Here is an 18,307-nt window from a genome sequence, read left to right as displayed (position 1 = left end):
TAGGATAAATGCCCAGAAGTGAACTTGCTGGACTGTATGGTAGTTCTCTTTTTAGTTTTTTAAGGAATGTGCATACTGTTTTCTATTATGGCTGCACCAATTTGCATCACCAGTGACAGTGCAGGAGAGCTCTCTTTTCTCCACATCATCATCAACACTTGTTGTTTCTTGTCTGTTTGCTAACAGTCATTCTGACGACGTGAAATGATATCTCACTGTGGTTTTGATTTGCAATGCCTGATGGTCAGTGATATCAACCATGTTTTCTTGCGCCTGTTGGCCACCTGTATGTCTTTGGAAAAATGCCTATTAATGTCTTCTGCCCATTTGTTCTGAACATTCTTCTCAGGATGTTTGAGGTTTTTAATATTGACCTAGGGGGTATTATGCCAAGTATAATGAGTCAGAGAAAAACAAACTCCATATGATTTCACTTATAAGTGGACTCTAAAAAAACAAAACAAATAAACAAACAAACAGAACAATACAGAAACAGATTCATAGATACAGAGAACAAACTGGTAGTTGCCAGAAGGGAGGAGGGTCATGGGTCACCAGACAGACAAAATAGGTGAAGGGATTAAGAGGTCAAACTCCCAGATGTAATAATATCTGAAATTTGTGGGGTAAAGTCTTAAGCTCAAGAAAATTATACCTATTAATTTAATTGTTGCTAAGAATTGTGAAAAACATTAGTTGAAATATCAGAAGCAACAGGCAAGTTCCTAGGAAAACATAATTGACCAAAACCAGCCCAAGAAGAATAGAAAGTTAAATAGTCAAAAAAAAAAAAAAAAAGTCATTAAAAAAATTAAGTGGAAGTCAAAATCTTCCCACAAGGAAAACACAACCTCCAGAGGGTTTTACAGTGAACTTTAAGGAACATGTATGACTTAGCTTGATTTCCCAAAAAAGGAGAGCCTGAGACACAGGCTTTTGTGCTACTATTTTATAGGGCATTTGATCCCAAGGGAACAAGGGTGAAGGAAAATAGGAATGAAGCATGGAAGGACACATAATCGACACCAGGTGCCTTAACCAACCTGGCTAACAATTGGTATCAAAAGCAACCAACTCTTTGATCAACAGAGGCCATCTTCTGAGAGGCCCTATGACCATCCAGGATGGCCCGTCAGGGGAAGGAGTGGGGAAGAGGGTGTCCACTGGCTTCCTTCTCCTTTGGGGTAAATGTTTGTTCCATGGGACAGTGATTCTCTAAAACGTCTGTATTACAGATGATTTGGTAGGTCGGGAGGCACGGTCAGGCTTCATCTCCACAAATTTAATTGGAATCCATGCAAAGATGGTCCCTGCAGTTGTGTCTGGAACTAAACATGTGTCCAAAGACCAGGACAAGCAAGTTAGTTCTTAATGCTGTCTAACAGATTACCCAGTAGCATTTATTATGGCCAGTTCCTTGGGTTAGGAATCCTGGTATGACTTAGCTGGGTACCTCTGGCTCGGGCTCTCTCATGAGGCTACAGTCCTGCTGTCAGGCTGGACCGTGTCCCATCCAAAGTCTCAACTGGGAGAGGATTCACTTTCAGGCCCACTAGGTGGTCTGACAGGATTCATCTCCCCACAAGCTCATGGACTCAGTTCCCGGCTGGCTGTGAGCCAGAAGCCTCCCTCAGATCTTTGCCACCTGGGTCTCTCCACAGGGCAGCTCACAGCATGACAGCTGGCTTCCCTCAGAGTGAGTGGGTCAGAGAGGACGCCCAAGATAGGAAGCCACAGTCTTTTCATAACCTAATCTCAGAAGTGATCCCGTCTCTTTTGCCATATTCTATTCACCGGGCCCAGCCACACCAATGAGAGGCGGTTAAACAGGGGCGTAACTGCCTGGAGGCAGCACCACTGCTGGTCTTAGAGGTCTTAGAGGATGTGACACAGAGGTGAAGCCAAGAGATTCCTAATTGTCCAATGCAAACAATCCAGATGACTGAACAAGAAGGCATCACGCCCAGATTATTCTATGAGGACAGGGTCAACTTGATCCAAAACAGAACAAAAACAGGATGAAAAAGAAAGACTGCGTGCCCCTCTCACTCATGGGCTTCAGTACAAAAATCCTGAACAACATGGAGGCAACCCTCACCCAGCAGTGGTGATGCACCATGCTTCACCCTGGAGCTCAAGGGTGGTTAACAGACAATAAATATAAATATCAGTTACTAGGTTAATTGACTAAGAGAGAAAAATCATATCATCCCAATAATTTCAGAAAGTGCATTTGATAGTACTCAGTATGTCCTTTACGATACAGGAAGAACTTAAACTACTAATAGCAATGAGTATCCTTAACTGATAGAAGTATCTACAAAAAAACCCTAAGAAAACTTAATTCTTCATAGTATAAAAGCATTATCTGCTTATATCATTTTAATGTTTTACCACGTGTACATATAGCCTTTTCAAAATTTGTAACATTTTCTATATAAATAAAATCCCATCAATAAACTTTTTGGATAAGTGAAAAGAATGTCATTACTTGTCTTTTCCAGAAACCCAGCTTTTGGATCCCAGGGTGAACAGTTTAAAATCACTAGTAAGTTAAACATTTTTCTACCTTTGAAGCTGTTTGAACTGACCACAGGAGTTCAGTTTTGCGGGTTCATCCAGTGGGTTCATCCAGCCGCGATCACCTAGGTTCACAAGCCGAGTTCTTCACCTTTGGTAAGAACATCAACTCCTGAGATAATCAGATGGAAAAAAATAAACCATTGCCCCAGAAAACAAACACTCATTGTTCGTACGCACAGTTCCAAAAGTTCCTAAGGAGACATATGACCACGGTGCCTGCCAAGCCCAGGGACTTTTTCCAGGGGCCCTGCCCAGCCAAGTCCGGCCCACACCTGGACTCCAAGACAAGGTGCCTCTTTCCACTCAGTCACACAGTTATCCCCAGGGTCACAGGGCCCTCTCTGTCGGTCTGAACTGGTCTTCACTGTGCCCGGTGCCATGACACACCATGGGCACAAAGTGCGAACAAGACCATGATGGAGGGCACCGGTGCCTAGGTGGGGGGCCCACACAAGCAGACTCCTCCAAAGGTGTCCAGAGGTTGGGCAAGGTAGAGATAATGGGATCCTGAGACACCGGGCGGATGGTGGGCTTCCCAGAGGAGGTGGCACCGCTTGCACTACCATGGACAGAGCAGTGCTTGCCAGAAGGAGAGAAGGAGAGAGCGCTTTTCAGGCCATGAGAATGAGCCAACTGGCCGTCACTGTCATTGCTGAGTATGTCTGTCATCGCCTGATTGCAAAGCACAGTGTCTAAGTCAACCGAATATTTATTATTGCTAATAAGGAAGTGACAGATCACAGGTTCTGTCTTTATAGGGACAAGGTTCCAGCCTGGACAGGTCAGCAGGGAGCTGAAGACTGTGCAGGGCCTCTGGAAAAGGCCACTGGGCTTCGCAGGCACCATAGTGACCTGTCTTGTATGTGTTAGGGGACATTCCTGGGATTTTAAAAATTTCACTGTGATAAAATTCACATGACATAAAGTTAACCATTTTAAACTGAACAATTTCGTGTCATCGAGTACATTCACAACGTTGTGCCACCACCGCCTCTGTCTAGTTCCAAAGCATCTCCATCACGCCCAAGTGACCTCCTGTGCCCATGAAGCAGTTTCTCCCCACTCTCCCCTGCCACAGCCCGTGGCAACCACCACTCTACACTCTGTCTCCATAGATTTGCCCTTTCTGGATGTTTCATATGAGCAGAATCATGTTATGTGTAGCCTCTTGTGTCTGGATTCTTTCATTTACATGTGTTCGAGGTTCACCCCTCTTGCACCGTGTATCAGTACTTCACTCCTCTGATGGCTGAAGAATACCCTCTTGTATGGATTTGTTTACTTATTCATCCCCTGATCTGCCCTGCTTCCACATTTTGGCTATTGTGAATAGTACTGCTATGAACTTGAAGGTACTTTTTTTTTTTTTTTTGAGAAATTGTGTTCAGTTCTCTTGGGTATCTACCCAGGAGCGCAAGTGCTGGGTCGTACGGTGATTCTATGCTCTCTTTCTGAGGAGCTGCCAAACTGTTCTCCACGGGGGCTGCACCATGTTGCATCCCCACCAGCCACGGATAAGGGTTCCAATTTTCCTACATCCTCACCATCACTTGTTCTTTCCTCTTTTTTAATAGCTATCCTAGTTTTTTTGAAATAGTAAACATTCTGGGATTTTGACTTTGTGCAGCCACATTAATTAAGAATCTGTAAGAATTTGCCAGAGACAGAGAGGGATAAGAAAAGCGCCTGGCTGGGAACCTGCCCCAGGTGGCCCTTGAGCTGTCTTTGGACTCCAGGGATTGCTGTGCAGACAGCTGGCTAGGCGGGATCCATGCATGGAGTGTGACTGACACGCAAGCCCTGGGTGAGGGATTGAAACCCTCTCAGCCCCAGCTGCCTGATCTATAGACTGAGTGTTAATAGCTGTGTCTTTCCCTCCTAAAGGAGCCCAGACCAGGCCAGACCCGGGCCCATGACCGGAGGGGCTTGAAGCCTGGATCTGCATGTCGGCCTCCTGGTGGCTCTGAAGGAAGAGAACATGTGATGTTGCCCAGTCGGACACGGGGCCTGCAGTAGGCCCTCAGAAGCGTTCAACTGTTTGAGCTCATAAACATTTCCGCTAGTGCTAAAAAGGATGAGAGTTACAGAGTAATCACAAGTTATGGACGAATCTTTTGTTAGTAAGAGGAGACACAAGTTCAAGTTGTAGTTGAAAAATAATTAAAAGGTTGGGATTTTGCTGACTATGAACTCTTTTCCTTTTTCATTCTTACTGACTGTGTCTAAATGGCTCTTTTTATCACCTGCTGTGTGTGGAACCACTGAGTCATAAATGTTTAGCATTTAATTTCCTGGGTTCTCATGGGGGCGGGGGGGGGGGGGTCTGTCCAGCTGTGCGAGCTCAGGGCCCTGAGCAGGACCTCCAGCCACACTTTCCCCACTCCTGTAGGACCTCAAATCCCCCTGGGTTGAAATGCCCCCTCCTCCTATCCTGGGGCAGAAATTGTTTCTAAAAAGTTCCCAAAGTGAGTGCACTGTTGGCAGAGAAAAGACGAACCTCAAAGGAACAAAAAACAGGAGTAAGGAAGGCTCAGTCCCTCCTTACAGACACAGGGTGTTTATAAAATTCAGGGAGGACTTCCAGGCAGGGCAGGGACTGGGACAAGAAGATTGAGGCATACCACTTGAGCACAAAATTGCCAAAAATCTGTGATCAAGACAAACTATATTCTAACCCATTAATTTTTTTTAAAAAATCAGTATTAATGCCACCACCAGACACTAGGAAGAGGCCTGGGGCAGATTCTCCCTCAGACCCTTCCGGAAGAACCAACCCTGCAGACACCTTGATCTTGGGCTTCTGGCCTCCAGAGCTGTGAGACAAAAAGTTTCTGTTGTTTTAAGCCACTTAGGTCATGGTACTCTATTATGGCCACCTCCCCTGCCCTGTAGAAGACTAGGGGATGTTCTCTGCACATGTTGAACTAGACATTCTCTGGATTGGAGACCTGTGGCAGAGAGGAGGCTGGGATACATCACTGGAAGCGGAGGAATCGTGAGCTTGCCATCACCCTCCATCTCCTTGGCAGGAGACCAGAGAAGTCCTTCCCGCAGAGCGGAACAGCCCAAAGGACCTACAGGTCCTCATATTAAAGGTGCTCCAGCCAGACAGCTCTACCCAGAAGCCCATCATTGACAACTCCCACACATTCTCAAATACAAGCAGACAGGCACAGACTGGCCAGCATTTAAGGGAAAGATTAAAACAAACAGAAAAGGGAGCTCAAAGGAACAGAAGTGACGCAGGAAAAAGAAGGGAGTTTTGGAAAACAGTCTCAGTGGCCTGAGTGCTGTGCTGACATGAAATCAGAACAGAGAGCAAAAATGAATTCATAGACATAAAAAAAAAAAAGAAGATATAACACTCCATTGAAAGGTAGTCAGGTGAAGTTAAATAATTCACTCTAAAAGAAAAGGACAAAAGATGAAAAATCAGAGAGAAAAGATAAGAAAAGTAAAGATTCAATGCAGGAACTCCATCATCTGAACCAACAGGGGTTTCAGAAAAGAGAACAGAAAAAAAAAAAAAAGAAAGAAGTCAAGAAAATTTCCCAGAACCAAAGGGCAAGAGTCTCCAGACTAAGACGTCAATAAACGGCACTAATATGGCTGCCCCTGGTCACATGTAGCTAGATACATTAAAATATAAATTATTTAAAGTCAGATAAAACCAGACATGCAGTTCCTTGGTCACACCAGCCACATTTCAAGTGCTGAGTAGCCTAATGCCGCTGGAGGCCACCATATTGAACATCACCGGTAGAGAGCATCTGTATCATTGCAGAAAGGTGGGTCGGACAGCTCTGGCCCAGAATAATGGATGAAAGCCGATCCACCAAGACACATAGTCATGAAATTTCAGAACACCAGGGACAAAAAGAAAATCCCAAGAGATTCCAAAAGGACGTGGGGACAAGAAACAGGTCACACACACAGGAACAGAAAGCAGAAGAGCATTAAACTTCTCAACAGCCATGCTAGAAGCAAGACTCTGTGTCCTCAAATTCAGAGAGAAAACTCTGCCCCACCTACAATTCTATGCCCAAACCATCAATCAAGCATGAGCATAGAGCAAAGAATTATTGAGACATGCAAGTTCTTTTTTAAAAAATTTACTCCTATGCATTATTTTTCAGAAAGTGACAAGATGATGCCTCTATGGAAATGAGGGACAAAACCAAAAAAGAGACAGCCCCAGGACCTGGGAACAGGTAATTCAGTGCAGCACAGAGGCATGGCGAATGCCCAGGCTGATGGTTATGCAGAAGCAGGAACAGGCAGCCTAGGACTAAGCAAGGAGAGAGCCTGGGGAGGGCTTGAGAATCATGAGAGGGGATTTACACTTCTGGTGGAAGAGATGACAGGGATGGAGGAAAACACATCAAATTACAAAAGGAACTATTGATTCCAAGGAAGATGAGATGTCAGAAACAGAAACAGAAGCTTAGAAGTATGTGTGGCTCTCGTGCGAATAATGAGTACTTAGGTCATAAAGACGTGAACACCAAATAAGAATCACATTCCTATCCCTGTTTTGGGAAGGTGGGAAATGGGTGTGAGGCAAGGAGGATATCAGAAACCTGAACTCTCATCTCCCAGGGTAATCAGGGAACAGTAGGAGAAGCACGTCATTTAATGACATGATGATGAACATCAGAAGAAACTTCTCAGTGGATTGAAAATGGACTCTGGAGGGAAATCCCAGAGTGGGGACCAGATACAGCAAAGCACCACTAATTTGATTGTAAACCATGTAGGAATGTTTGACTTTTTAAAGCATGTACATCTATGAATTTGGCTTTTAAAAATAAATTTTAAAAGCCCCAGAGAAGGTGTTACCTCCTCCCAAACCCCTCTAGAACTAAGTGCTCCTTCTCTTGCTTCCAAACCACGGGGGCCAACCTCCTGCCATATTGAATCGGTCCATTCATGGGTCTGACATTTCCCCACCAAACTGGGAGCAGCTTGTGTCTGACCCAGAGTGGTGCTCAGGACATCTTTGTGGATCAAAACAGAAGCCCAGATAAGAACCTCCCTCAACCTCCCAGGCATGTTTGAGGTTTAGATGAACCTCCTGATAGTGGGATTGGGAAATTCCCAAATGGCATAAAGGTGAGTGGTGCCAGTGGGAGTCCACCAGGTATTTCACAAACAGCCAGGAGACGTTTTTGCAGAGGGCCTGCAAAGTGCTCAGCAGCATGCTAGTCCCCGAAAGGACATTCACGGGGCCCACATTAACCTCAAAGCCACCCTGCCCTTTGGGTGCTCCATCCCAGCACCAGGACCGATGAGGCTGTTTGGAAACAGCACAGCATAATGAGTAAGGCCACAGGTCTGGTTCCATCAGGTCTGAGTCACCCCCGCTGACCTGGGCCCTTCTCACTGGCAGCCAGCTCCCAACCCCAATCTCCACCCAGCCTTGATGGGTGTGCACATCCACTGATGCTGATTTTAATCTGTGTTCTTTCGCTGTCATAAACCACAACCACTAGCATTAAAGCTTTACTGAGTTCTGTGAGTCCTTCTAGCAAATCACTGATCCCAGATGTGGTCTTTGGGACTTCTGAAACAGAGAGAAACTAGAGGAAGAACATTCCATGCAGAGCAAATAACTTGTGCAAAAACCCTGAGGTGGGAATGCAAATGAGATTTAGGCCAAGAACAACCAAGGAGTCTGCCCAAGGTCACACATGGTCGTGGAGGAAAAACTGAACCCAGAGCTTAGGTCTGCTGATGCCGACCCACGGGGTTTTCCCCTGAGGTCCTAGAAATGGTTGAAATGGGATAGGCTTAGGGGTCAGACAGAGTTCCAAACCCTGGTTCTACGCTTGTTAGCTTAGTGACTCTGGGGAACTTGTTAAACCTCTGTGAACCTCAGCATCCTCATCTCTAAAAAGGATCTGGTGCATATTCCATGGCTTGTGTAAAAAGTATATAAGATAATGGGTGTCAAACCGTAGGCACATAATAGGGCTCTTCATTTTAATTTCCTCAAAAATAGAACTTGAGTTAAATATTTGAAAATAAATAGTTAATTTAGAGAGTCATCCCAAGAAGCATTTTGAGAGGACAAAGAAGGGACTCGAGGAAGGCAGGAACGCAAATACGGCGCAGCCAGGCCTCGGAGATATTGCGGGCTCGGTTTCAGACCGCTGCCATTAAGTGACTATTGCAGTAAAGTAAGTTACACAGATTTTTTGGTTTCCCAGTGCATATAAATTATGTTTACACTATATTTTAGTCTATTAAGTGTGCAACAGAATTATGTATTAAAAAAAATGTACATACCTTACTTTTAAAATAATGTATTCCTAAGAAATGCTAACTGTCATCTCTCTTTATGCTCAGCCTTTCCCTCCTGGCCTGCCAACAGCTGAGGCTGGCTTCCTCTCCCATCACAAAGCCTTCTACAAGCCACTCCCAAGTGCCTGCGGCTCTCTCCATGGAGTTCAGCACAGCCCTGAAAGGCAGTCTCTTCAGGGAGACAACACACAGAATTGATGTGTTAGAACAGAGGACATATGTAAGGGAGGGAAGATGGAGCAAAAGGAACAGGACAGTTCAGAACAGAACAAGAACAGCTTGAGTGAGACTACAAGATTAGCCAAAGGGTCAAGTCTGACTCTGGATCAGCTCTTTTTAAGCAAGAGCCACCTCTAAAGGTGGAAAACAGATGTCAGAGGATGACGATGCCAAATAGAAAAGGTCCAGGCCTCCCATCAGTCTCACCCAGAACAGCTTTGTAAACTGAGGCTAAGCATTCTTTCTAAGATTGTAGTCGAGGGCCACAGAGTGACCTATGGGAGGGAGCACTGGGGAAGGGGGGGAGTAGGAAGCAGGAATAAGCTGGATCAGACCAGACATGAGATTATGGAAGAAATAAAGGAGTAACTGGAATAGTACGGTTGGGAGGAAGTCATTGTGGGAGTCCAGACCACGGGGTCCTGCTCCAGTCCTTCATTCACTCACCTGACCGTGAGCAAGACGGTCTCAACTCTCTGTCTGTCACAGAGGGAGGTTGTACTACATGTTCTCAGTGTCCAGGTAATAAAATTTTATGAACTAAGTTCAAATCTCCCAAGGTTATAAACTTGGAAGACAGAAATAGAGGCAAGGATGGTGGCAGCTGAGATCAATAGCCAGATGGGTTATGTTGCAACTCAAATCAAAGCACCAGTGACAACACATTTCTGATGTTTTCCTACAGCACTGCCTCGCTGGCATAATTTTTGTTGAATATTAAACAATGACCTAAACTCGCATATGAACCTTAGGAAGTTCAGACTATAATCAGACTAGTTCAGACAAGTTGAAAATATGAAATCAGTTCACCCCAGGAGCACATTGCTGTGGGACAACTCTACTATGGGACTGTCATTAAAAGTCAAGATTTGACAGTTTCCATTTTCTTAGAATATATACATTGAAAGAGAACCAAAAATTCTGTTACTTGCGTGCCCAGAAATTATATGCACCAAAAAAAGGGTCCCGTGGAAATTGACTAAAACATAACAGGTTCATATCCATTAAATTATTTGGAGGACTTTAATCAATAAACCAATGCTGATGAAGTTACTTCAGCAATAACGGAAGACAGAATTTTTCAAATACCTCTAAAAAAAGAGGCAGGGACTGTGTGGCAATCCTTTGGTCTCTGATAGGCTGGTACAAATGGATTCACCTTTTTTTTCTACACAGTAATTCAAAATCATATAAAAATACATAGCTCTACAGTAAAGATAAACATATGGACAAATATAACAGCCTGTTTTATTGTAATTTTGATTTTTAACTCCACTTTTTACTCTATTATAGGATTTAAAAGACAAAAGCATAAAAATAATTTTATATTAAAGGGTACATAATATACAAAGATGTAATTTATGACATGAATAACAAAAAGTGGGTGCAGAGCTGTAAAGAAGTATTATTTATGCAATTGAACTTGTTTAAAATAGACTGTTATACTTTAGGATGTTTTATGTAATCCCCATGGTAACCACAAAAAAAAAAACTATTGAATATGCACAACAAGAAATGAGAAGGAAATTAAAACATGTCGCTACAAAAAGTCAACCAAACACAAAGGAAGCAGTAAGGGAGGAAATGAGGGGCAATAAAGCTTTGACACATACAAAAGACAAAGATCAAAATGGTAATAGCAAGTCCTTTCCTATCAGCAATTACTTTAAATACAAATAGAAATTGATTAAACTATCCAATCAAAAGATACAGATTGTCAGAATGGATAAAATAGAATCCAAATATGCTGTGTCTATAGAGATTTTCGTTAGACTTAATGCCATATACAGGTTGAAAGTGAAAGGATGGAAAAAGATATTCAATGTGAATTATAACCAAAAGAGAGCATGGATGGTCATACTAAATAGACAAAATAGACTTTAATTCAAAAACTGCAAACTCCAGCAGATATCTCAGAGGCTCACACAGTGCTCATCGGCGTGGACCCCAGTGGCCTGCTTTGCAGAGGACACAGGCAGCTTTTGCCCTTGAGGTAACTACCAGCCATTGCCACTGCAGACTCCTTGAAGAGGGAGACACTGCCCAACACCCCCCCCCACCTCAGACGGAGTTGCTGCTGCACCACCCTAGGGGCAGGGCTCCCAGCCCTCCTTAATCTTGTGCATGCCCCACACCCCAAAGCCATGGCTGCTCTGCCTGCGCCCACATTTCAGTCCCTGACTTCATGGCCATCAGACCTGCAGGCACATCAGACATCAGTGCTGCCACCACCACAAGGGCATCCACAAGCTGGACATGGTCCTAAAAGGAATCTCCTCAGCCACAATATCCCCCATGGGAGAAAAAATGATCAGGAAGTTCCCAGTAGCCTTCACCGCTGAACACTCAACAGCCGCTGCAGACATCCCCAGCCCTGCCCATTGAGAACCCCTGCAGTCTTCGCCAACACTGACCTCAGCTGATGGAGACACACAAAGACTATGCCCCTGAGCCTTCCCTGGAGCTGCCACAACCCACTCAGTAAGCACCCTTACACCCACCCACAGGTGAAAGTATTGCCCCACCAAAACCAGTCTGTAAAGTCTGGAAGAGGGGACTGTTCCATCAAAGGAACAGACACCAGTGCAAGGCTACAAGAAATACAAAAAACCAAGGAAGCATGATAGCAACAAAGGAACACAATCATTTTCCAGCAACTGACCCAAAAGAAATAGATGTCTTTGAATAGCTAGACAAAGAATAGACAGTTCTCAGCAAGCTGCAAGAGAGCACAGACAGACAGCTCAATAAAAATCAAGGAACAAATATGTGAGCAAAGCAAGAAGTTCAACAGGGATAATTCAAAAAAAGAGAACCAACAGAAATTCTGGAGATGAAGAATACAGTGAATGAAATGAAAAATGAAACAGAGAGCATCATATCAGACTTGATCAAACAGAAGAAAGAACATGTAAAGTCAAAGACAGATCATTTGAAATTATCCTATCAGAGGAGAAAAAAGAAAAGAGTGAAAAAGAGTAAAGAAAGCCTATGTGACTTATGAGACACCATCAAACAAAACCATATTTGCATAATGGGAGTCTCAGAAGAAGAGAGAGAAGGGATAGAAAACTTATTTAAAGAAATAATGGCTGAAAATTTCCCTAATCTGGGGAAAGATACAGGTATCCAGGTACGTGAAGCTTATAGGTCCCCAACAGACTCAACTCAAAGACAACTTCAACAAGACACGTTATAATTACAATAAAACTATCAACAAAACAAAGAGAATTTTAAAAGAAGTTAGAGAAAAGAAGTTCATATCATACAAGGGGACTCCCATCTCAGTGGCTTTCTCAGCAGAATCTTGCAGGCCAAGAGAGAGCAGGGTGATATCTACAAAGTGCTGAAAGAAAAAAAAATTGTCAACCAAGGATACTTTAATGGGCAAAGCTGTTACTCAGAAATGAAGGAGAAATAAAGACTTTCACAAATGAACAAAAGCTGAGGGACTTCATCACCACTAGACCTGTCTTAGAAGAAACAGTAAAGAGAGTTCCTTGAGCTGAAATGAAATGGCCATCAGCATGAACACTGGAGTTCTGATCTGAGCAAACAAACAAGATGAATTCCCTGGACAGAAGGCATACAGTAAGAAAATACTAAGATTTTTCCCTGTAGACAAAAGTGACAAATTAAACGACTGAAAGCAAAAACTTTCCAGTAGAAAAACCCTAAGGAGATGCTGCAGAGCCCAGGAGAACTGAGGCTGGCCAGACCCAAGGTAGTTACTACATATTTATTTTTAACAGTGCCCATTGGGTACTGCTCCCTAGAGGCTAGGAGTAGCTCTGAAGATAACCTGAGTGTGAGGCCCACACACCTCTCCAAGGCTCAAGAGTCAGGGGACGGAGCCCTGCTCTCTCAGCCTTCTTGCTCGCCCTGCCTTCCAGGCACGGACGTGTTCCTCACCCTGCTTTCCAATGGGCCCAGGGTTGTGTCTGAGGCTCTAGGCTGCTTGTGAGCTGTCTGCCCTGCCTTAGGAGAAGAGGAGCAAGTCAAGAGCAGGCAGGTTCCTCGAGTGGGGCTGGCAGAAATCAGAACAACTGGACAGGTCAGTGCCAATGTGGGGACAAGAGGACACACTCCCCTGTCAGTGCCCCAAAATGCATAAGCCCCAAGACATCTCCTTCTCCACTTCTCAACTGGAGACCCAGTCCTTGGAAACCACCTAGGAATCCAACCCCATCACTTTCCAGAGAAGAAAGCAGAGTACAGAATCCCTGGGGCTTTCACAGAATAGGTACAGCATTCAGGCCAACACAAACCCCAGAGCTGCGGAGGTCACCAGAGAGAGATGAAGAATTGCCACTGAAGCAAGAAAACAAAGTCGATCTGCGTGCTGGCTGCCCAAGGATCAGGAACAGGAATCCGCCCGCACAGACAGGTGTCCAAGTCCAGGTACAGATGGGTTAGTGCAGTGTTTCCCGCAGTGCGCAGCCCGCGCCTACAGGGAGCCGAAAGTTGGCACTAGGGGGTTTACAGAGACGGAGACAAATAGCACCAAACAGCGTGGCAAGACAGCGGTTCCCTCTTGAGTTCTCTCCCACCCCTTCGGACGCCCTCTCAGAGAAATACTCAGACGGGCATTACTTCCCTAACTCCTCGCTACAACTTTCCATTCATCTTTTTTAATCAAGAAAAAGTGGGTTTCAGGCTCAGAACTCTGCAGGTAATGGTCTCTAGCTTAAAACTCACCAAGCGGCATTGCCTTCTAGTGTTAACATGATGTACAAACTTCCTTTTCTAATAAATGAATTTCGACTCACAAGTTTAGTGAGTTAAACAGCGGTACTAAGGAAACAAAAATACAGGTGATACACAAAAATGATTGGCATTTAGGAGGCACTAGGTTGATATGAGGCGAAGGAGGACCATCTGTGAGGTCACACCGTCTCAAAGGCACGAGGTCACGAAGGGGCACATTAAGAAGAGATCCCCATTCGTTCAACAACACGGCATGTCTCCTGTAGTCCAGGAATGTTGGAGAAACTAGAAATATCGCAGTAAATAAAAATAAAGTTCCTGCTCTCAGGCGTGGTGAGGAGGCCACTGTGGCCGGCCTACCAAAAGTGAGGGGCAACAGAAGGAGGTGAGATCAGGGAGAGGGACGGGGGAGGCCCGGGTCAGGCACAGCCCTGCAGGATTTGGAAAGGACTTTGGGCTTTGTTCAGAGAGAGGCAGGAAGCCACTGGAGGATTTTGAGCAGAGAAGTAACACGATCTGACTTACATTTCTTAACATTCACTCTGGTTGCTGTGTAGAAACAGACTATTGAGGGTCGGGTGTGGACAGAAACAGGGAGCCCCGTTAAGAGACTACTGTAATGCTCTGGATGGAAAAAAATTGTCTGGGGGCTAAGAAGGCAGCAGTGGCTACAGAGAGAAAGTGGTCCCCTTCTGGTTATATTTCGAAGGCAGAGATGGCAGGCTTTGCCAAAGTACTGGAATGAGGACAGAAAAAAGAAAGAGGATTTAAGACTGGTGCTAAGGTCTTGGCTCGAGCAATTGGAAGAACAAGATGGGATGACTGAGGAAATAGCAAGTTTGAAGAGGAGGAGATCAGCGACGTGGTTTTAGATAAGTTAGGTCAGAGATGCCTGTGAGATCTAAATGGATATGGGGAGTAGGCGGTTAGACATAAAGAAGTTCGGTGGGAAGGGTATAGCTCAAGTGGTAGAGCTCATGCATGCACAAGGTCCTGGGTTCAGTCCCCAGGACCTCCTCCAAATACAAATAAATAAGTAAACCTAACTACCTCCCCTTCATAAAACAAACAAAGGAGTTTGAAGTTCAAGGGGAAAATCCCAAACAGGAGATAGAAATTTGGCTGGTATTTAAAGCTTTGGGACTAATGAGATCATGTATAGAATGAGTGCAGACAGAGAAAGACGGGGCTTGAGGAGTTGCTGGGCACCCCAACAGCTGGAGGGCAGAAGAGGAGGAACGAGCAGGGGACACCAGGAGCGAGTGACCCATGAGGCAGGGAGGTGCCAACACAGAACTGTGCTTCGAAACCAAGTGAAGATCAGGCTCCAAGAAGGAGGAAGTGGCCAACGGTGCGAACTCCAGCTTGTTGGGTTTAGAAAGATGGTGCCTGGGAGCTAAAGCTAACCTCAGACGGGTCGGGTGAGGACAGACCAGCACAGTAACTCCAGTTCCTCCTTTTCCCCTCTTCCCTCTTAATAATCTACATCCTATAGGACCCAAATCCCAACTAACTGTGCCTTGTGAGGCAGTGAAAAGTAATTTATATTATATCTAATGAAACTTCAGCTGAGCTCACACTGAACTATTATGAACTCCAACTCAGAGGGGTCCCTGTGGCGCCCTGCTACCCGCCGTGTTACTTTGGGCAACGTTGCACCTGTAGTTTCTCTTTGTTCTCTGCAGGGGCGACTCTTACCCACCAGAGGCCAGGCCCTTCCTGGGTAAGGCCAGTCAGAAGGGCTGGCTGGGCCGTCCAGTCAGCAGGCTCCCTGCGCAGGCTTGCTCTGGCCTCCGGCTTCCCACAGCGTCACCCGGACCAAGGCAGCCCAGAGCTGGTGAGAAGTATGAACCTGAACACCCTGAGCCTCGGGCTCTATGTGGGTGTAAGAACAAGGGGAGATAAAATATTGACGGGGAAGGAGGATGTTTACCAGTATTACCCTCTGGTTCAATGTGTGTGCCACTGTGGTTCCAGAATTCTGAATAGAAAGGGCCTTTGGGTGGCAATCTTACTGGGCGTAGGAGGAAGCTACGTTCCTATAGCGCTTTACTTAATATCGAGACATCATGACAAAGAATGAGAGTATGAGGGAAATATCTGGGGTAAGACACCCTAAGCACCCCTCTCTTGTTGTCACCGCCACTGAGTACCTGGCCATACATCACAAGTATTCTCCTTGGAGAGGTGGCACATGGAGCTTCGTGGGGCTCAGGACCAGGAGCATTTCGGTGGCAAAACTAATTAAATCCCTGGCTTTGGGATCTGCTGGGGCCATAAGACTCCTTGGTTGAAGTATTCCCTTTGACAGGCAGAGAGCCTTCTCTTGCAAATGAACACAGAGATGTGGCCAAATGTGAGTTGAGGGGTCGTATGAGGGAAGGAGAGGGGCGTGGGCACCTCCCCCGTCTCTAAGGCCTGAGCCTGGCCTGGATCTCCCAGCAGGACCAGTTGACCATGGAGACGGGAAACCACGCAAGCGCCTCTGAGTTCCTCCTCCTAGGGCTCTCCAGCCGGCCCGAGAGGCGGGAGCTGATCTTTGGGCTCTTCCTTGCCATGTACCCGGTCGGGGCAGCAGGGAACTTGCTCATCTTCCTGGCCGTTGGCTCAGACTCGCACCCCCACACACCCATGTACTTCCTCCTCAGCAGCCTCTCCCTGGTGGATTTCTGCTTCATCTCTGCCACAGTCCCCAAGATGCTCGTGAACATCCAGACAAAGACTCAGTCCATTTCCTATGGTGGCTGCCTAGCCCAGATCTACTTCTGCATTTTGCTTGCCAACATGGACAGCTTCCTCCTGACGGCCATGGCTTATGACCGCTACGTGGCTATCTGCCACCCGCTGCGCTACTCCACTGTGATGAGTCTGTGGATCTGTGCCCTGATGCTGGGGAGCTCCTGGCTCATCGCCAGCTCCCACTCCCTGCTGCACACCCTCCTCATGGCTCGGCTGGAGTTGGCTGGAGTTCTGTGCCAGCAACGTCATCTCTTACTTCTTTTGCGACCTCGTTCCCCTGCTCCAGCTCTCCTGCTCCAAAACCCAACTCAACCAACTCATGATTCTGCTGGTGGGGGGCCTGATCGTCTTCATCCCCTTCCTTGGCATTCTCATCTCCTACGTCCACATCGTGTCTGCTGTGCTCAAGTTCCCATCAGCCCGGGGCAAACAAAAGGCCTTTTCCACCTGTGGCTCCCACCTCACGGCAGTCATCTTCTTCTATGGGACCATCACAGGGGTCTACTTGAGTCCCTCATCCTCCCACTCAGCTGACAAGGATTCACTGGCGTCAGTGATGTATATGGTGGTCACCCCCATGCTGAACCCCTTTATCTACTGCCTGAGGAACCAGGACATGAAGGGAGCTCTAAGGAAACTAGTCAGCGTGAAGGCTCCACCCCATGGGCTGTGACAGCAGAGCTTCCCCTCAGGACCTTTGCCCTGGGAAGGGGATGAACCCCAGGGACAGGCTCCACATGCAGAGGGTAGAACACAGACCCTGTTGTCCTCAGTTGCCACCAGGGGCAGGGAATCCTCTCATTGCTTTGTAAGTAATTTGCAAGTCCAAAGCTTCTTGGCCCCTACACAGACTGCGCAGACCACCAGGAAGGGGATAAACTCTCCCGTGAAGACAGAAATACATAAATGAACGTAAATTAGCTTTCTCTGCAGGCCTCTGGGGCGGGTACATGTGGAAAAGGTAAACTCACAGGAATCTGTGACCTGTGTTGACAGCCTGTGCCAAAAAGGTCGGTGCCCTCTAAGAACCCCCGCACACCCCACAGTTCCTCAAATCCTAACCCTCAAGCATCTCAACTTCCAAACTCCTCTGCTGCACCCCCACTTCCTCAGCCGCCATCTCCACACCCTGGGTTGAACCTAGCTTTGGAGACAGGCTTGACAGTCCTCCTGGAAAGTGTGCCACTCTTGGCCTTGAGTCCTGCCTGGTGAGTTCCACAGCTCTGCTTGTGTCACGAACGTGTAGAGTTGAGTGTCTCAGCTGAGCACCTAGGAGGGCCCGACGCCGTCCCACGTATGTGTTCCACATACATGCCATCCACATGGTAAAGAGAGAAGAGAGGCTAGACTTAGAGTTCGTCCCCTGGGTGTGAAGAACATAAAGGGAACAGGCCATGAGAATCTTTGTGAAGGTGCTTCTCCACAAGTCGACCTGGAGAAGGAGACAAATGGGGGAGGCCTCAGTGAGTTTATGGCTGAAGAAGTTATATGTGGCCTCATGTCCAACAGAATAATATCCTAGGCTGCAAGGGGTGTGGCGGCGCTGGGAAGAGGATTACACAGAAAGTCAGAGCCACCGGCATCTAGTCCGGGCTCCTCCCATCACTGGCCGTTTGACTCCAGTCCACCTGACATTCACCGCTCTCCCAAACAGGCTGCTGCTTCCGTCCCTGCTCATGCTGCTCCAGCAGTCCCTCCTCACCCACTTCTAGCCATCAGAACTCCAGCTGCCCTTCCAGGCTTAGATAAAACACCA

General features: G+C 46.3%; 2 protein-coding genes across 3 annotated transcripts in view; one reads left to right on the top strand and one right to left on the bottom strand.

The window, feature by feature from the left end:
* The window catches only part of LOC105077059 (cytochrome P450 3A12), a 44,494-nt gene extending 41,836 nt beyond the window's left edge, over nt 1–2,658 (bottom strand). The window contains exon 1 of one of the 2 annotated variants that reach the window (XM_074345747.1): nt 2,570–2,658. The gene's annotated coding sequence lies outside the window, so the exon portion shown is untranslated. The remainder of the gene's footprint in view (nt 1–2,569) is intronic. The other variant, XM_074345748.1, reaches the window with a different exon arrangement.
* Nucleotides 2,659–14,924: 12,266 nt separating this feature from the next.
* On the top strand, nt 14,925–17,505 carry LOC105077601 (putative olfactory receptor 1F12P). Its single transcript, XM_010966020.3, is given in 2 exon segments — nt 14,925–16,773; nt 16,775–17,505. Coding segments are annotated over 2 exon segments (954 nt in total). The 5' UTR covers nt 14,925–16,269; the 3' UTR covers nt 17,225–17,505.
* The last annotated feature ends 802 nt before the right edge of the window (nt 17,506–18,307 follow it).

Source organism: Camelus bactrianus, chromosome 18, assembly GCF_048773025.1.
Source record: "Camelus bactrianus isolate YW-2024 breed Bactrian camel chromosome 18, ASM4877302v1, whole genome shotgun sequence".
NCBI classification, from domain to species: Eukaryota; Metazoa; Chordata; class Mammalia; order Artiodactyla; family Camelidae; genus Camelus; species Camelus bactrianus.
Note: the sequence above shows the minus strand (reverse complement) of the source record. Positions and strands in the feature narration are given on the sequence as shown.